At 40.8% G+C, this 20,779-nt stretch overlaps 2 protein-coding genes across 3 annotated transcripts in view; both read right to left on the bottom strand.

The window, feature by feature from the left end:
- ZNF385C (zinc finger protein 385C) overlaps window positions 1-20,779 on the bottom strand; it is a 541,366-nt gene that overhangs the window by 95,540 nt on the left and 425,047 nt on the right. The window lies entirely within an intron of this gene.
- On the bottom strand, window positions 271-19,936 carry C12H17orf113 (chromosome 12 C17orf113 homolog). The gene is made up of 3 exons (XM_040330356.1): window positions 19,855-19,936; window positions 13,478-14,075; window positions 271-3,002 (listed from the first exon to the last, which is right to left on the bottom strand). Exons 2-3 carry the CDS (start codon window positions 14,045-14,047, stop codon window positions 1,491-1,493), a joined length of 2,082 nt encoding a protein of 693 aa, XP_040186290.1. The 5' UTR covers window positions 14,048-14,075; window positions 19,855-19,936; the 3' UTR covers window positions 271-1,490.

The following is a 20,779-nucleotide window of genomic DNA, read 5'->3' as shown; positions in this document are numbered from 1 at the left end:
AGCCCTGCAATCTTCCAGTACAGAAACATTTGAGTAAGATCTCCAAAGCGGTTACTAATAACATGCTGATCCAGATAGTTACAATGTAGAGCAGGGATCTCAAACTGGTGGCCCTCCAGCTGTTGCGAAACTTCAAGTCCCATGAGGCATTGCAAGGCTGACAGTTACAAGTATGACTCCCACAGGCAAAGGGATGATGGGACTTGTAGTTTCCAAACATCTGGAGGGCCGCCAGTTTGAGACCCCTGATGTAGAGACTAGCTCAAGCAGTGATTTGGAAGTCTTTATTAAAGAAAAAAAATATCTATGGTGTATAGAGAATCTTAAATTAAAATTAACAGATAAAAAAAGAAAAAGAATAATCCCCTGGGACACTAGTAAAAATGGAGGTAAAACGATTAGAGGCAAGATTATACAGAGATTTACTTTAATGTATTTTGTTTGCCAACCTCCTGTAGGTAGTAGTATAACCAGACTGTTTAAGAATTCCTGGCTTGCTGGGCCCCTCAATAGAGAATAAAGAAAAGTGCTTTTGTTGCTGTGAATTTTTTCTGGAGGGATTCTCTTCACTACCTGTCACTACCTGTCTGAGTGAGTAACACAACAGGAAGTAAGTCAAATGCTCATCATTAGGGACACAGACGGTAAAACCTACAAAGTTTCAACCTTCTCCCCATTCTTTTCAAATATTAAAAACCTATGATGAATTTATACTTTAATAACATGCAAAGAACAACGATGTACTGTAATCTTTAGCATGGACTCGTACATCAACCTTTCATTTAAACTGCTAAACAATCATCCATGGCTTGCTGTGGTAGAAACAACATTCCAAATTTCTTTGACCTGACATTCACTCAGCCTATTTATTTTGCTGTTTTAGTGGAATTCTTATTAACAGTTTGGTCCAGTGGTTTACAGATCAATGGTGTTTTTTACAGCAATCAACAGACCCAAAGTATTAAACACATGAAAATGGCACAATAGACTGAGAGCCATACAAAACAGGAAGACAGAAGACTTGACAGAGGAAGACTACTCAGGAGCTTTTACAAAGTCATAAAGTCATTATTATAGGAGGAAGATCGTCTGAACAATGCTTTGGTAAAATCATATCATATGTAAACATAAAAATTCAAAGTGCAAATTATACAAAGCCAACATATTTTTGTAGTTGATCTGCAATGAAAAAGCTTTTTCCTGATTAACACCAGCAAAAATAAAATTCTTGGATATAGTAGTGCTGCAAGCCTAGTTGTAGAAGGACAAAGTACATGATACAAAGATAGGCCAGATACCATAAACAATATGTAAGGAATATCATTTTTAATGTGGTAAAAACTGTGAGCTTTGGAAGGTTGCCTGTAGCCCATTGTTCACTTTGAGCAGGTTTTACCTTGGAATGCGTATTTCTTTTTTCCCACACCACCTGTGTTTAGCTTACTAGTCGAATATTTCATTCTGGTACTACTTCTTCCATTTCTACACAGTCACTTATTATCTGATTGTCTTGTGTTTTCAAATAAATCAATTGCTTTAGCAAAGTCTAGTTCATTTAGAGAAGGATTATCAATGCAAATTTTTAGAACGTCACTAAAGCCATTTTCAACTATATCTTCCAGGTTAATTTTTTTCCACAGTTCCTTGGCTCGATTCATCTTTTCAAAAAGAGTAGATCCAAGCGGCATAACTAAAGCCACAGCTGCCAAAACAGTGAAGTCAGGAAACAACTCATGCATTTCAGAGCTGCTGTGGACTAGCTTTATGCAAAGATCTCGAAATGTTAGGTGACTGAGGCTGAACACAATACGTTTAAAAAGGGCAAAGTCATTTGTAGCTCGTTCTGGAACCAGCACATCTGAAAAATACTGCAGGAGATGTCGAAGCTCTAGCTCGCCATAGGCACCAATATCATCCAAGGAGGAAGGATAACACTTTGGGTTAAAAATAATGGAAAGGGAGCTTATCACCTTAAGAACATTGACAGGGAAGCGATCCAGGAGGCTCTTGCAGACACTGTCAAGACAGGCTTGTTTTATGAGCTCAAAACATTTCAATTGCACTTTGGAACAGTCAACCAGCTCTACTCCTTTGTAGTAGAACCTACTTTCATTGTCATCATCAGGATGCTCATTCAGTTCATTAAGGAACTCTTGAAAGTTCTGGCCATTAGTGGATTTTTGGGCCTGCAGGGTGGACTGTGAGGCCAGCACTATTGGATTTATCATTGATATATCTAGATCCTCAATTTGGAAAAACTGGTTAAGTTTTTGGAAGATAGGAAGAATGTCCAGAAGAACCTTAGTAAAAGCCACAAACCAGAATTTCTTTAGCTCTAAGCATAATCCACTGGCTACGGGAGATTTTGTGGATTCACTTTCAAGTAAAAGAACTAAAGTTGGCCATGAAGAGTCAATAGTTGCAACAGCTGGCAATATAGCCATCCAGTGAACTGTTCCTGGACAATTTAAGTCTATGCCACAAGTAGTGATAACATTACGTAACTCTTGAAAACTAGAAGCTTCTCCAGGTTTATTGCCATACAGTCTATATACTGCATCCATGACACTTTCATATTTCCTCCCATAATCAGCACTGACAAAACTTTCTGTTGGAAGCAAAGATCTTCTATGTGAGATGCAATGAAGCTCAGTTATTAGTGGGCAAAGGGTCTTTAGCTTTTCGCCAACTCCATTCTTCCTGTCTGTCATCAGTGAAGAGCCATCAGAGCTAAACCAAACCACTTTTTTAGGAGGAATTTGAAAGTCACTTAATATCTCAACTACTTTTTCAACAACTGGGTTTGTTTCCTCTGAACATAACGCAAATCTCCCCAGAAATGTGATGTACAGCTGTCCATCACAAGGTGTAACGGAGGTGGCGAACAATACAAGACAGTGATGCTCTGTTATATCCACGGTCTCATCAACAACTAGTCCAATAAAAGGTGATTCTTTCAATCTCCTCCGATCTTCACTGTGCAGTACTTTAACAATGGCTGCCTGAATTGATCAAACACAAGGTTATATCAATCCTTTTATCTCTCATGGGAAAATCACACAAATGTAAAATCTATTATCTGTAACTTTTTCACCCCAAAGGAATTTTCTAATTAGAAAATATAGGCAAGATCAAATGTATTTTTAGAGGTTGCAGGATTAAAGGATTTTGAAGATATAATTCTTAGGTTAGAACAGGTGTAAAAAAAAAAAAAAGAAAGCAGGTAATATGGACTTATGATATCATAATTATAGCTCTTACTTTTTTTTAAGAGAGCTGTATGAAAAAACAAAGGGAACATATATTATCAACTCTTAAGCCCTGTACACACGGCCCAGAATCTCGTCAGGAAAAAAACATTGTTTTTCCTGACGGGATTCTTGGCAAGATTCTCTTGCCGGCCGAGTGTACACATGGGCCATTCAAAAGAATCGTTGTTCTTTTGAATGGCATGAACTATGACGAGCATGCGCTCATCACATTCGATGCCGTCGCCGCCATCTTGCTACACCCTACCTATTCCATGGAGAGGTAAGTATACACACGCTCGGGTTTCTCAGCAGGAAAACACTGCAGAGAATCTCACAATGAGAAAAAAGAGAACAGGTTCTCTATTTTTCTCGTTTAGACTCTGGGCAGTTTTCTTGACGAGAAATCTCAAAGCCTTGTACACACGCACGGTTTACTTGACAAGAAAGCTCTGCCAGCAGCTTTCTTGCAGAGAAAACCGTGCGTATGTATGAGGCTTAATGTAAAAACTGGGTAGACCCCTTGAGAACGTCCGTCTGGGCGAAACTAGTCAGGGCCGAATCCCAGTACTGACACCATGCCACTGTACAATCCTGGGTCGTCAACGGCTCTTAGTGAGTTTTTACTGTGTTTTTTTGCTGTCACGTTGTTCTAATTGGATGACTGGCTTTGTTATACAATAAACCTTTTTATTTAACCACTTGCTATAGCCGAAACACAGCTACAGCGTGGTAGTCAAGTTCTGGGAGAGCACTTTTTGATACCCTCCCAGAACCCTGCTCCCCTGCGCGACCTCAGACGTGCTCTGTGATCGCTGTGTCATTTCACCATTGTCAGTTTACCTTCCTGCCTTTGCAAATAAAATCAGCAAGAGAAGTAAAAGGAGTTGGTGTTGTGCTCTGTACATGATGTACCTATTTGTCAATAATATAGGCTACAAAGTGGCACGCAAGCTTGCTTGAAAGAACTCAGTTTTTAAATCTGTATCATTATATAGTTTAGGTCCCTTTGCAAATCTACCATAGCTTTTGCCCTTGATTAATAAAGAAGGGTGTTTTTTTGCAGTTGACAAATCAGCATTTTACTTGACCTATTAAACGTCACAAAGAAAGCAAAGCATCAGCTTTGATCTTTGACCCATCTTCTTGCTGTTACTGGGCATGCAAATCTCCAGCTGACTGCCAGAACTAACTGGGTTTAGACAATGCCTTGTGGCATCTGTACAATTCCATTTCATTTCGGTAGAAGCACTTTTGCTAGAGAAGAAGCGCATGCCTGCTTCCTGCCTGGAAGAACAGGATTCATGCCATGGCTCGCGGTGGCTCCAGGAGCTGGACAGTGATTAATTAAAAGCTCTGGCCATTCGGAGAACATTTTTTTCTCTCTCCTATGAAGGGCAAATAACCAAAACCCAGTGACCTTTGAATATGTCCTTCATATTTATTCTATTCTGCTGTCGATCAAACAGCATCTCTTGCGTAAATGTTATAAATGGTGGAGTACTGCTATACAAACAGAAGGTCTTCGATAAAGAAAAAAAATAACAATCACTGGATACCTAAAGGCAAAAGTTCACCCTTAGTAACACGTTACATATTTCACCTGTATTTAGGGTGTAATATGTAACATGTTACTAGGCAGCACGCCCCACTCACCCCCTGATCTTCCAGTGTGACAGCTGACAGGGGTTCTACTCCTCGCATTCGCAGTCACAATTTCTAATCAGCACTGCTGTGTGGGGCTCACCCCACGCAGCTGTATCATCCATTCACAGGAATCTGTGAATAACAAAACTACGAGTCGCATCTTCTGCTGTGGCAGATGGACTTGCAGTATCAATGAACTGCGAGCACGCTGATCAGCTGATCAGCACGCTGATCAGCATTCACATTACTTAAAGCTTAGGAACTATCTGCCCATACCGAGGTACAGGCAGAGAGCTCTAGAGTGTCTGCAGGAGCCTGGCATTGCACCTGTGATTTACTGATCGCGGGTGCAATGCTTTGTAGGCTCTTAAAAGACTAAATAATAAATGCTAATTTTTTGCAAAAATATGTGCATTTATTATTATGTTTTTTTTTCAAAAGATGAACATAGCCTTTACAGGGCAATTTCTGTTTCACATTAGATTCAGATAATAACATTCAAATTAGGTGATCCACCTGATCAGTTCATCAATTTATGATTCACCTAGTACATTTGCCTCATCTGTGGAGAATAACGCTGTTAGAAAATCCCGAAAATCAGAGTTCATGAATTGCATGTTTTGGTGGAGACAAGATAAACTTTTATGCATATATATAGAAGTATTCAAAAATTTCCATTATAAAATTCACTTGACGTTCAAAATGATTTGTTCATCTGTAGTTTTAAATAATGTAAATGTGCCAGAACTATCTCGGAATTGTATCTTAAGAAAATGAAACATTAGGAGGTATAAGACAAACTGCATGCCAGAGACCAAATCTTTCTGCTTTTTACAGCATTGGGGTTGTCACTGTGGCTGTAAAGGGGGTGGGAATGGCTGGCTCAGGCTCTCAGCAACTTGCTAAGAGGCTGAGCCAGCTGATGCTTAGGAATCTGGGCGGATCCTGACTTTAAAGTCGGGATCGATCCAGAGCCAGGACCGGCTCAGTGACGTCAGCCGACAGCAAGTTAGGCCGACTGTTGGCAGAAAACAGGTCACCGAAGTGCAGAGCGAAGTGGCGCTGGCAACTTCTCCCTGGGTGCTGGTCTTCGGCACCCTCGATTGGCTGGCTCAGGATGTATAGTCAGTCAGCCCGACACACAGAAATGAGACCAGCACTGTACAATGAGCTGCGCATGAGCATAGGACACTGCAAGCAGGCAGGTAAGTGTTTTTTAATCGCATAAGAGACACTGCATATGTCTTCTGCAATATTAACTTGTCTGCTTGCATCCTATTATAAAAAGTCTTATAGGGAGTCTCTAGCACTTGATAGGGTACTCAATGTAAACACAGCTTCAATTTATTATTTAAATTTCACTTTAGTAAATAAGCACCATCAATTTAAAGAACACTTTTTTTATTTTAGGATCGAGTGGAGAGTGATTAGAAAACATGTTAGGTTTGTATTGCTTTCTGTGCCTCTATTAGGCAGATTGACTATCTCTATTTGCCATGTTCACCGAAAGTGAACGAAAATCCCAAATCTTCAATTTGACTATGATTTTGGAATGTGTCAAGGCAGATGTTTTGGAACCACCATGTTCTAATGACATAATGTTATCCTTGGTGTCAGGAAGTCTGCCTAGGTGTTAATCCTTCTAGTCACATGGCTAAAGGTGTGAACTGAAAAAATGAAACCTTAGCGCCTATGGATAACCAAAAATATTCAACAATACACCAGCTGCAGTAAAAAAAAAAATCACCAGAAAGCAATAGACAATATGAAAACAGTTTGCTGCGCTTTGTGTTAATTAGGTTAATATACACGCATATATATCTAATACAGTCCCAGTAGGTAATGGTATAAGGTGCTTGTGCTCTAATGACGTATTTGTATGCAGATGTGCTCAGACTGGGTGCCCCACATGGATGTCCACTCACCCTTAGATGTTAACCACCTAGCTCTAGTATGGTCTCTCAAGTGTGTGGGAATACCCCTGTAGAAGTCTGTTGAAAATTGAAAACTGTTATTGTTTTTTACCAAATAAAGTAATTTGTAATGACATTGCGCAATGAGGATCTTCTTTTGTCATTTCCATCCATCTATATGAGTTTTTTTTCTGCATGAGATGTCAGTCAACAGACTTCTACAGGGGTATCCCTACACACTTGAGAGACCATACTAGGGATAGGTGGTCAACATCTAGAGGTGAGTGCACATCCATGTGGGGCACCCAGTCTGAGCACATCTGCACATAGATAAGTCACTAGAGCACAAGCACGTTATATCATCACCTACTGGGACTGTATTAGATATATATGTGTTTATATTAACCTAGCTAAAACTAAGCGCAGCAAACTGTTTTCATAAAGGTGTGAATTGTTGTCAAATTGCGGATACGTGGATATGTGTAATTTGCATGTGTATTTTTGGCACCATAGTACACAACTTTTCATTTCTCAAGATTAAACCTCAACCGCCATGTAACTGTCCAAGCCCCATTTTTCCAAGGTCTTCCTACAATGCTGTGCCAAAGTTATTTCCCTGCAAAATTTGGTATCATCAGCAAACTAAAATTGAGCTCTTGATTCCAACCCCTATATCATTGTTAAGCAGTTTAAACAGAATTGGTCCATAATAGTGAAAGAACATTCATTGCTGTGTATCTATCCTGTAAAACCACAGCCTCTGCAGATTGATCATGCAGGACCGCAGGCCTATCGTTTTTATGAGTGAACAACCAATGCTGTTGGGACATTGGATGTATATGACACAGTCCCACAGCACTGCCTGATCATTTATAAAAGTGAAAGGTTAGTGCTGTGTGATCCATCTGCCTGGGGCTGGCACGAACCACTGGATTGGTTTAAGGCAAATGTGGTGCCTATATATTTTAAACCTAGTACCTACAGAACGGTTAGTTTAACTTCTATAGTCGAGAAAATGGATTTACAAAAGACCGAAGTTGTCAAACAAATCTGATTTCCTTTTATGAGAAGGTGAGCAAACCTTGGACAAAGGAATGGCTGTGAACGTGGTATATTCGGATTTTTTTCTACGGCGCTAGACACAGTTCCCCAGACACAACTAATCTGTAAATGAAAGTCTACAGGCTTGGGAAAATCAGTCTGTAAATGGATATAAAACTGGCTAAAAGTAAATTTTGGTCAAGTCTTGACCATAAGGGATACCTTGATTCTTTTGGAAAGAGTTTTTTTAAACTATACAAGATAAGATTCTTTAAACCAGTTTCATAACAAATGGGATGTTTGGTCCTCATTTCGCCTGTTCACAAATTGGTTACTATTACCCCTTCTTTCTATCTCCCTATGTAATATTTTTTACTTGCTGTTTTACTGTTGTTACCATATACTTTGCTAAACTGATGAATGAATAAAAATCATCTGTAACATAAGAAAATATGCCCACTGAATGGTATATGGAGAGAAATGCCCTAAAGCAGCTAATAAGAATTTAGTTATGATAAGCATACAATGATTAAATTATATGACATCTGATTGGGAAAACAATGGTATGCCTGTAAAGTAGTGCATGTTTCCCGTGCTTAGAACTGTCCCTGCACAAAATGTAATTTCTAAAAGGAAAAAAAAGTAATTTAAAACTACTCGCGGTCATGCCCACCTCCTTGCTTCCGCCGTCATGACCCCCTCAGTGCTGCCGCCGTCATGCCCCGCTCCTTGCTGCCGCCGTGATGCCCCCCGCCGTGCTGCTGATCTGTCAGGATGGGGAGTGGCGGTAGGAGCCGGTAAACCCGGCTCCTACCTTTTCCGAATGTACAGAGTCAGTGATCGCTGACTCTGTACATTCACATAACTGAAACATTGTAACCTCCTGTGATTACGATGTTTCAGTTTATGTATGAAGAGAAGTCGCTGGCTTCTCTTCTTTCATTTTCAGTGCAGCTGAGTTTATAGAGAAAGGGACAGGGGAATTTGTGTCCCTAGTCCCTTTCCCTGTCTCAGAGGGGAGATGTCAGAGGTCTGTTAAGACCCCTGATATCTCACCAAAGACCCCCCCCCCAACAGTGCTGCTAAAAAAAAAAAAAAAAAGGAATTGCAATAAAAAATGAATTGTAAAAAATAAAAATTTAAATAAAAAACACACTGACATTGTACATTTCCCCCCACCCCCTTAACAAAAATAAAGCATTGTAAAAAAAAAATTGTAAAAAGTAAAAAAAATAAATAAAAATACTGACACATGAGATTTAAAAAAAATATCGGTAATCGGTATCGGCGAGTACATGAAAAAAAGTATCGGTACTTGTACTCGGTCCTAAAAAAGTGGTATCGGGACAACCCTATAAAAATGCACTGATTACTGTGTAAATGACACTGGCAGAAAAGATGTTAAACACACAGGGGCGATGAAAGGGGTTAAGTGTGTCCTAGGGAGTGGTTCTAACTGTGGGGGGGCTGGGCTACCAGTGACACAAGGCAGAACAGAGAAATGCCTTGTTTACATAGGTATATCCCCGTTCTGCAGCTTTGCAGCGTGCGTGCCCGCTAGGCGGCAGATTCAAAGCAACGTACAGGTACGTTACTTTGCCTGCCCGTGCCATTCTGCCGACGTATATCGGCGTTAGCCGGTCGGTAACAATGAAAATGCTCTATCAAAGCTTACTGTTCACACTGCTCTTATACAAGCTGAAGCCCATGTGAAACAGGCCTAAACCACCTCAATACTCGGCACTTTCACCCCCTTCCTGCCCAGGCCAACTTTCAGCGCTGTCGCACATTGAACGACAATTACACGGTCATGGAACACTGTACCCAAATTCAAATGTTATCATTTTTTTTAGCCAGATAGAGCTTTCTTTTGGTGGTATCACCACTGGGTTTTTTATTTTTTGCTAAACAAATGAAAAAAGACAGAACATTTTGAAAAAATAGAAATATTAGATCAATATTTGTTTTAAGAAGGATTTTTAGAAACCTGTATAGAGCTTAATGCCGCGTACACACGACCATTTTTTACAACCCGAAAAACGACAACGTTAAAAACGTCGTGAAAAAATAGAGCATGTTCAATTTTTTTTTTGCCCGTTTTTCAGAACCCGAAAAATGCTCTGAAGCTCACACACGATCGTTTTTAATGACATTAAAAAAAACGTAATTTTTTACAACCCGAAAAATGATCGTGTGTACGCGGCATTAGGCTTATGCACACAGAAGCTGGTAAACTGCAGTTTATTGGCGTTTTGTCATTTTTTTTAAAAGTCCATAAACTGAACTCTATGTTCAGCTCCAGAGGACGTCAGGTCGACGAAACCGGTCGAGCGTTCTGACAGAACATCACAACACTTCCTTTTTGCATTAAATGCTTGTTTTTACTGCCTAAATGTGAGTACCCTATTTTACTTAATAAAAACAGTTTGTACATACGGGATCACACTATATTGGGACCTTTTCTCTCCTGCATATGGGGTAATCATTGGAAGCACCTCCAGGATTATAATAGGACGGATAACTGCCAGAGTGCTGCACAGTGGGACACACTGTGAACACTTTAAACCTCAGGAGGGGGTGAAGTATCCGGTGAGTGCAGGCCACATAAGAGCACTGTTTGAGGTGGTCACAGAGTGGAACATTGGAACAGAAGTTCACTTGGCATAGGTACTTTTGAATTGTGACACAGAGAGCACAGCAATTCACCTATTGATTATGGACATTCACCACATGTATTAATACTTGAGCACATTGTACTACATTCTTATTTATATCTTATTTAATTTATTTATTTCACATTTTATGCACATCCTTTCATCATCCATTCATTGCACAAATTGCAGGGTGGCACACTGTTTTTAGACACTAAAAAGCATAATTTTTGAATGCACATTTTACCATTCACTATTCAGGCACTCCTAAGGTAGCGCCACTCCTACAGTCATATCCTATTCAATCTATTATTCCATCCAGGTGGAATAAATTACGTAGAGGCAGCTACCTGTAGGGGGGCGTCAAACCCACACATATTTTATATTGGCACTTTTTTCATTTTCATTTAAATTTTTTCCACTGCGCGGATTCGTTTATTTTTCTCTGAACACATGGGCGTTTTTTTAGCATTAATGAGCTTTGGAGTTTATTGGCTTTTTTCTGATTGCCCGAAATTTGCGTTCAAAGTGCATTTTTTTTGCGGGAAAAATGCTAATAAGGGCTCAAAAAACGCCAGTGTTTTTTAGCGTTTTTTTATACATTGAAAAAAAGAAAAAACGCTACACTGAAAAACACTAATAAACGCTATTGCAAAAACGCAAAAAAACGTTGAAAGGCTCCCTGCAAAGCTACTGGCGTTTTTATAGCTTTTTTTAGCTTCTGTGTGTATGGAGCCTTAGTATTGTTAGAAGGGGAAAGCATCAATGACAGCCTCTATATTCCTCATACAAGTTTTATTTTAAGGGATTAGCCAGAAAAAACACAAATGTAATTTTTAGACTTGAAAAGAGCAGGGAAAGATTAGGGCTCGTACACACGACCGAGGAATTTGTCGTAAATTAAACATCGTTTTCCTCGACGAGTTCCTTGTCAGGCTTGTCGAGAATCCTGACAAGCTTTCTTTGCGTACACACTTTCAAGACAAAATCTCGTTGTTCTCAAACGCGGTGACGTACAACACGTACGACGGCACTATAAAGGGGAAGTTCGATACCACTGGCACAACCCTTGGGGCTGCTTTTGCTAATCTCATGTTACTGCGTGTTAAGTAAAAGTTTGGTAAGAGATTCGCGCTTTTCAGTCTGTTACAGCGTGACGAATGTGCTATCTCCATTACGAACGATACTTTTACCGAAGGTGCGCTCCCGTGTCATACTTTATTCTGAGCATGCGCTGGTTTCTAAGCATACACACGAACGTGTTTCTCGTCGTAAACCAGCCTGACGAGAAACACGACAAGGAAATTGAGACTCCCGACGAGGAAAAAGAGAACTTGTTCTCTTTATTTCTCATCGAGTTCCACTACGAAAAACATACAGACGACCGTTTTCCCTCGGCAAAAAAGCTCTGCCACCAAGTTTCTTGATGGATTCTGTTGAGGAAAACGGTCGTGTGTACGAGGCCTAATAGTCACTATGCGCCATGCAGCTGTGAATGGTAGCCGATCAGCGTCTAACTTCAGATTGTTCAATTAAAGTGTTACTAAACCCAGGACCCTGCATTCATTATATCTGGTCTCCCACAGTACACAGAACATGGAAATGCAATTATTTTAGTAAATATAAACTGCTAAATACCTTTTCTCATCAGCAGTATATTGCAGTCTTGTGACTTCTATCAGTGACTGACCGAGCACTGGTTAAAGCTTGTAGGAGGAGTTTTCATCCTCCTCTGACTGTCCTATGAGGACCCTCTGTCTGGACAGGACTGATCGACCCTGTGCTGATCACACGCGCCCTTCCAAAAAATGTTTTTAACTCTGTAGCAATAAACACCAAACTGAGCATCTGCAGAGTACCTCCTAGGGCTCTGTTCTATCAGCAGATGGATTTGGGACAGTAAAAGAAGGGGAGGATCAAAGAAGACAGGATCAAACAGCCTTTTTACACAATACGCAGGATAAACTCCTTAGGTTCCACTGTGTATATAACAAGCATACTTTAAGAGGATGTCATCGGATGGCCACACCCCATGGCTATATAAGAGATGCCACACAGCGGGCGACAACACAAAGGATGAAGACAGCCACAGAAGAGCACTATTTCGGGGGGTGGGTTAGCGAGTAACCAGCAGCGAAGAAAAAGCTTTCCACCATGCGAAGGAGCTCGCATGAACGTGGAAAGCTTTTGCGAGGAGGACCAGAGACAGCCGCCGAGGGACCCCAGAAGACACGGATCGTGCAAAACAAACTGCACAGCGGAGGTAAGTATTTTTTTGCCTTTAGTGTCCCTTTAACACCGAGAGCTGTACTGCTGTTCTACCTCAACACCCAGAGCTGTTAACTATTGCAGCACTGCAAGTTCAGACACAGGAAGATGACATGCCTCACTACAGTGAAGATTTCTCCAGGATCCAACTGCCTGCATAATGTGGGACATACTTCATTACACGTAAGTGATGTGAGCCCCCGAGACTACCTACTTACATCAGAGTTCCCATCGGAGCACCCCTAACATCAGGGTTCCTTCTTACATCACAGGGTCCCCATCAGAGTTCCCTCCTACATTAGAGGGCTGGCTAATTTCTTGTAATGGGACACATTTGGCCTGTGAGCCATAGCTTGGAGAGCGCTTCTCTAAGGGAGCACAGCATAAAAAACAAAAAACAAAACATTGCATTCTAACCATTCCTTACTTTTTTTAAACCTAATTAAAGTTTTGGTTTAGATACACTTTTAAAGCTAAAGTGGCGTCACCCACGTCAACAAATCTAAATGGCCATCTCACTGTTCCAGATTTTACTTGCAGATGACTGCAGGTCAAATCTGAAATTGTGACTGCTAGTGCCTTTGGAAGGCAGAATCCAGAAGCTATCAGAAGAATTTATACTGGTGAACTCATTTAGGATTAAATGCATCCACTTGACATATCACTTTTATAGTTCCATGCTTATCTTGTCTGTCTGAGTTGTACACACCTGCATTTCTCTCACACTGCTTGAGTGGTAATACTCATTTTGCTCAGAAGACAACAATGCTTCACATAGATTGAATTTCTGCAGCTCCAGCAGAGAGGACAACTTCTTGCTGGAGATGCTCTCTTTGGCCATACAAAAGACAGTGGTCATGATCGCTATCTTGGATGGATCCATCTCAGCTTTGATAACAGACTTCATCTCTTGGTGAAACTGTAATTCCATGGCCATTTGCTCCCTATTTACAGCAAGTGCCTGCTTGTGGGCACCGGAGGTCACGTGGCGTAAAAGTGCATGTCGCTGAAAATTGTCTGTACCCACAGTAAAGGCGTTCTCGGCCTTGCCATGCTTGTTCTTCACAAGTGCCTGACGGCACTCTACACAAAACATCAGCTTGCGCTCGTAGTCAAACTCCAGCCAGGTAAACTCTTCCTTCCAGTGCTCATTAAAATACCGCTTGCATTTCTTGTTGGAGTTTGAGGTCTCACCTGCTGGCTTTTTTCCAGGGGTCACTATACTTCCGCTGCCACCCATTCTGAAATCATACATTATGGGAAGGCTGTTGTTATCCATGATGCTCTAAACTGAGAAAAGAGCCAGACTGGTGGACGAAAGAGACAAGGGAAAACATATTAGGGATCCTGCAATGCACTGCTTCACACACCAATACCGACAGACATTTTGGTGTACGATGATGCTTCAGCCTAGTCATCAGTGAACCAAGACATCTGAGGTTCCTGTATTAAATTGGCTTTTTAACTCTCCAGGACTAAGTGTACATATACAGCTAGCAGTTCCCTCTATGTGCCACATTCTATATTTTAGTCCTATGAAAGAAATGCTGTTACTAGAAATGGTTCATGCATTGCTAGGCAGGCTAAACATACTCGTACTATGATTACTGGGCATGAGAGAATATGAATAGGAACGCTAGGCTTTGACAGTTTTATTACGATGTATGTGAATGTGATTGACAGTAATGAAAACAAACTTAAAGCTGAACTCTGGAAATCTGTAAAATGTCACTTTGCAAAGAGGCCCCCTGCACTGCAAGGGTTAGGTGCTCAATATTGTCCAGGGGGTTGGAATAGGCCATAATAAATACCTTATTCCTTGCTACCCCAGTGGCTGGTGCTCTTATGCACCTTAAGGAGTTTCTATTATGTGGACAGGTCTTTGACGTCCTTAAGTACAATGCCTACTAGGCCCAAACTTCAAGGTAGATAAAAGAAAGCCTTAAAAAGTATGTAGTGAACACGGTCTGCTCAGGTCGCCAGATTTTATCCTAGCATTGCTGTAGTGCACCATTTTTTTTTTTTTTTGCTGGCAAACAACTGATTTCTTTGTGCATCTATTTGTAATGCAGAGCAAATATCCCACACTATACTTTATAAACATATTCTGTAGGTACATTGTTGTATCAGAAAATTACAACCATCAGTCAGAATCTGACCTGAAAGCTGGGATCTGACAGTTGACACATCGGACAGATAGGCTCAGTTCAAACCTAAGCAATTTGAAGCACTTTTCTAGAAGTGTTTCAATGCTCAGCATGAGGATTCCCATTTTATCCTGTGGTTCCTGTTCACACCTGAGCACTGTGTCCCTTGAAGCATGTCGTCCAAAGCTTGAAAAAGTACGTAAACTTCTTTGGAACAGGGTTATGCCTTCTTGGTCCCAACAGACTTCAATGGTAGCACATAAAAAAAAAATGCACTTAGCACACGCTTTTTGTGCCTCTTGTTATCTTAGTAACTAGCTTTCCATTGGCTAAAAAAAAATACTCGAGCCTGAAAAATACATGTACAAACGTACACAGAGCAGGCAGATGACAGGTCCGTGTCCAGAGCCTCCTCTGATCTATGAGCAGTGCAAATTAATTCGGCTTTCCGTTTACAACCAACTGCCCTTCAATCCAATCTGCCTAGATCAGTGGTTCTCAACCTGGGGGTCAGGACCCCCTCGGGGGTCAAATGATGATTTGCCAGGGGTCACCAAATCCTGGGCTGTTCCTAAAGCCTGCACCACTCTCCCAGCCTTTTTGCGACTGCCCACCCAGTTAGGCTGTTCCTGGAGTCCTTGGCTGACCACTCAGTCTCTTTGCAGCCACCCATTCAGTTCTGGGTGGCATAGACTAGAGGTCAGCTGACTGGTGAGGAATTCGAAGCACTGCCACTCATCCCATTGCCCCTACCAGCACTGCCACTCATCCCAACTCCCCTCCAGTACTGCAGGAGTAACAGAAGGAATAAAAAGAAAGGAAGAAAGAAAAAGGGAGAGAACAAATAAGAAAAAAAAACAAGAAAGATGGCTAGAGAGAGAGATGGGGAAAAAAAAGAAAAAGAAATAGGATAGAGAGAGATAAAAGGGAAAGAAAGGAGAACAAAGAGAAAGAGTGAGGCCCCGTACACACGTCCAAGGAACTCAACGTGACAAACACATCGAGTTCCTCGTCGAGTTCTGTGTTGAAGCCGCCGAGGATCTCGGCGGGCCAACTTTCCTCATTGAACAACGAGGAAATAGAGAACATGTTCTCTATTTGGCCCGACGAGTTCCTCTTCGGCTTCCTCGGTGAAAAGTGTACAGACGACCGAGTTTCTCGTCAGAATCCAGCTCCGATCGAGTTTCTGGCTGAATTCTGCCGAGAAACTCGGTTGTGTGTACAGGGCCTCATACATCCTAAAATGTACCATATGAGGTTTTAATACTGTACGAGTGAAAGGGACTCAGGGAGCGCAAATACTTGTATTGCCTTGGGTGCTGATAACCCACGCTACGATTTTCTTTTTACTGTTAGGGGTCCCCACAACTTGGGATATTTTATCAAGGGGTCACGGCACTAAAAGGTTGAGAACCACTGGCCTAGATGGAGGAGGACAGATCCCCTTCCTTTTTAGGGGGCAAGTTCAGGTCAGAGGTAGACGAGTGTAAACGGACATAAGTCCATTTACACCCACTGGTTCATAGGGATTACTGCCCAATCAGGTCTGCCTGAAAAACTGACAGGTGGACCTGATTGGATCCTTCATGTGAAAGGGGCCTTAGAGATAAAATGAAGGGCATAAAAAATCTAGTTAGAACATGCCTATCAGTGTTGCCCAGGGAAACAGCAATCTGGTGTTCAGCAACCAGATGATCTTGAAAATTGCTACATTAACTGGTCACTTGATGTTGTTCTGACAGTCTGCCATGGAAAAAGGACAGGCTGTGATCTAGGTATAGTAAAACCTTGGTTTGAGAGTAACTTGGTTTGAAAGTGTTTTGCAAGACAAGCAACATGTTTTAATAAATGTTGCCTTGATATAGAAGCAATGTCTTGATATAAGAGTAGCATCATGTCACAAGTGAGTATAAAAGAGAAGAGAGGCGCCTCTAAGTGTAGCAATATGGTTACATTTAATGAAGGTACAACATTTAGCAACATATTGCTACACTTAGAGGCGCCTCTCTTCTCTTTTATACTCTGTAGCTCCTGCTGGATTTTGCTTCTAATCCCTGTGTGAAGGCTTCCATTTGTGAATGGACATTTTATGGTTACACAACTTGGTCACATTGCTATAGTCTTTTTATATGAACTATAAACTGAAGAACCTATTAATAAATGTTTGTGTAACAAATCATTTGAGTTTCCATTATTTCTTATGGGGAAATTTGCTTTGATATACACGTGCTTTGGATTACAAGGATGTTTCTGGAACAAATTATGCTCACAATCCAAGGTTCTACTGTACTATTGTGTCCTAGTCCAGGTGAATTCAATAGCAATGACCCGCTGTGAGAAGCTAAGTGAGACAACTTAGAGTCTACTTCCAGGTCTAGTAACTAGGTGACCGGTTTCGTCTCAAGCTTTTAACAATCTTTTTTTTTCTTTTTTAGTTTTGCATTGCCCTTCCTATTTGTCCTGGTGGCCACTGTCAAAAAACAAAACAAAAAAACAAATTTTGGAAAATCCAACATGACAGTTATCAGAGCAAGAAGTGAGGGCAAACTTCTAATGGAAAGTGAAAAATGTGGTAATATTGCGCTGTCAAGTAAATGAACAGAAAACAAATATGCATGCAGCTTAAAATGTGAGACACACACAAATAAGACCAATGTAAAGTAAGAACAAGCCGCGCAAATAACGTGATAGTTTAAACATCAAATCAACTAGCATACAAAATTATGACGTTGTGCCATTGTTAAATTGAAATCACTTAAAGCGAATGGGTTGCCCCATTCGTGATATATTTCAATGAGTCCCAGTGAAAAAATAAAAACAGATAAAAAAAATGAAAAAATCAATGTTTTATTTTCAAGAAAAGGACGCATCAGATGATAGTTTGGTGACTGGAAATATACCGCTCTCCTTCAAATAAATGGTGACATCAAACCAAAGGGAACCATAGAACAGTTAAAAGATAGAAAGGAAATCCTCCACCTTCCAAACAAACTGCCTCTTACCGAAAGGGAAGATCCCAACCAGAGATCTTCTGTTGGCGTGTGGCTTTCTACCCAGCCTAGGGGTCTATGTAGCAGGATATCCGGTATCCGATAAGTCTCCCACCGCTCACAGATGATCAGTAATAATTATGGCCAAGATGAGGAAGGAAAAAAGGCTGACATAGCGCAATCCAGTAAAACCATTTAATATAAAAATATTTAAAATCACACTTACAATAAGTAGATAAAAATTTGCATGTGAAAATATGTAGCCGGCCATATTTTCACATGCAAATTTTTATCTACTTATTGTAAGTGTGATTTTAAATATTTTTATATTAAATGGTTTTACTGGATTACGCTTTGTCAGCCTTTTTCCTTCCTCACCTTGGCTATAATCATTACTGATCATCTGTGAGCGGTGGGATATTTATTGGACACCGGATATCCTGCTACATAGACCCCTAGGCTGGGTAGAAAGCCACACGCCAACAGAAGATCTCTGGTTGGGATCTTCCCTTTCGGTAAGAGGCCGTTTGTTTGGAAGGTGGAGGATTTCCTTTCTATCTTTTCACTGTTCTGTGGTTCCCTTTGGTTTGATGTCACCATTTATTTGAAGGAGAGCGGTATATTTCCAGTCACCAAACTACCATCTGATGCGTCCTTTTCTTGAAAATAAGACATTGATTTTTTTCAGTTTTTTCTTATCTGTTTTTATTTTTTCACCGGGACTCATTGAAATATATCACGAATGGGGCAACCCATTCGCTTTAAGTGATTTCAATTTAACAATGGCACAACGTCATAATTTTGTATGCTAGTTGATTTGATGTTTAAACTTTCACGTTATTTGCGCGGCTTGTTCTTACTTTACATTAAACTTCTAATGGGAACATCTGTTTTGGTCACAACTGTCTATGATGAGATTTAACCTTACTTTGGGGGAAATCTCCCTTTGCTTCCTGTTGCGTTACCTCGACAGATTGTGAAGGGAAAATCTCCCCAGTGAGAAAAAGAGAGTACCACAGATTGGGGAGGTGGGCATAAGTGTTAATGGTCCATTTTGGCACCAGAGGGTCATTTTAATGCAATGGGAATCAACTCATATTTGAGTTAGGATGGCTGGTGTGTGTAAAACATAATTGGGGTTCTGTAATGGCATTGGCATCTAACTTCTAAGGATGCCTAGTAGAAAGTGACACAAAGAGCATGCTATGTTCTTTTCACTTTCTTCTAGCAGCACCAAAGCAAAGGATATGTGTGCCACCCATGATTCAATTTACGCTTTAGGAAGATGCACTCAGGTCATTTTTGTTTGCTCTATGTGGGACATTCAGCAGGCAAAGTTTAGGTTGATAGTAAACACTACTCTACGCATACCCACAGATGAGATCCAACGTAGTGGACAGACAGCTCATATGACTTCTGTTTAATGGAATTAGTGCCAATAGTCAATGACATTGTGCTGACTGCTGGAAGCACATTAAACAGAGATTCATCATCGTATGGCATCCTGCAGTGGCAAAGGAACCAAAACCTACTGGCACCTATACGCATCGTACCGAATAATTATCTTTATTTTAAACACTAAGTGAAGACGTATGAAGTCATGGCTAGGAGTTGTAAACTACAGGCTAAAAGAGCATTAGCAGTAGATACAAAGTATAAAACAAGTTTGTGATATACATGAAATGGAGAAAGTAGTTACTGACAGCATGTTCATTTAACACTACATCTATGGTGTATGACTGCATTACTACAAGCAATAAACTTCTCTTTCTAAATGGATATAAAAAGAGATATAAACACATATTGTAAGCTGGCATTTAGGCAGAAAAGTTGCTCATTAAACCTATCCCGTTAAAATAACACAAAGCAAATGCATGGAAGAATGGTTAGGGCCGAGATTGTTAGTGCAGAAGTTCAGGATAGTGATGTAATGGCTTGTACATACATACCCTGTACAGGATGATAGAGCTTATGTGAACTTTCCAGGCTGCACCAAAACACACTTCCCTATCCTCCTCCTCCTCCTCCTCCCCTGTGTTCAGACACACAAAGAGGAGCTCGCTCCATGCACTACTGCCTCTGTTCAGTAAAGCACTGAGCCCCACTCTTACAGGAAGGTCACTCGCTCTTCAATAAACAGTTAAAAGGAGATGCATCCAGCATTGGGGAAAGACGCGTGTCTGCAAGCAGCCGCAGGAATACAGAGCCATGGGAGCAGCCATAATATGTGCCTGTGCAAATGTGTGCGTGTCTGCTGCTCTGCTGCATTGTCAGTGCTGCCACCTAGTGTCTGGGGATGTGCATACAACAATTCATACAAGAGTTCATTTGGTTTTCAGGTTATAGATTAAAGGCATAGTCCACTTTTTGGGAAAATTTTATAAATGCATCAATTATGCAATAAAAAAATGGGTATTATCGTAAATGTTTGCAATAAAAAATGCAGAGCATCCATGATCAGTGGCATCACAGGACATGTAATGCACAGGTTTTTGCATTGCTCACCCCAAACCCCAGAGCCATATGGGGATACTGACCTTCTATTATGGGCCAGAGGAATTCATGAATAAACTAAAAGTGTAGTGACATCGCTGCCCTGCTGATAAAATGTAATGAAATGGGCTGCAGTGTGTTGTGTAAAAATACAGACATACTGGAGGTTATTTAAGAAAGGCAAATCCACTTTGCACTACAAGTGCAAACTACAAGTGCAAAGGGCACTTGAAATTGCACTGAAAGTGCACTTAGTAGATCTGAAATGAGGGGAAGCTCTGCTGATTTTATCATCCAATCATGTGCAAGCTAAAATGCTGTTTTTTATCTTCCTTGCAAGTCCCCCTCGGATCTACAGCGACTGCACTTCCAAGTGCACTT

Source organism: Rana temporaria, chromosome 12, assembly GCF_905171775.1.
Source record: "Rana temporaria chromosome 12, aRanTem1.1, whole genome shotgun sequence".
In the NCBI taxonomy this organism is placed as follows: Eukaryota; Metazoa; Chordata; class Amphibia; order Anura; family Ranidae; genus Rana; species Rana temporaria.
The sequence above is the reverse complement of the archived record's forward strand: the minus strand, read 5'-3'. Positions and strand labels throughout refer to the sequence as shown.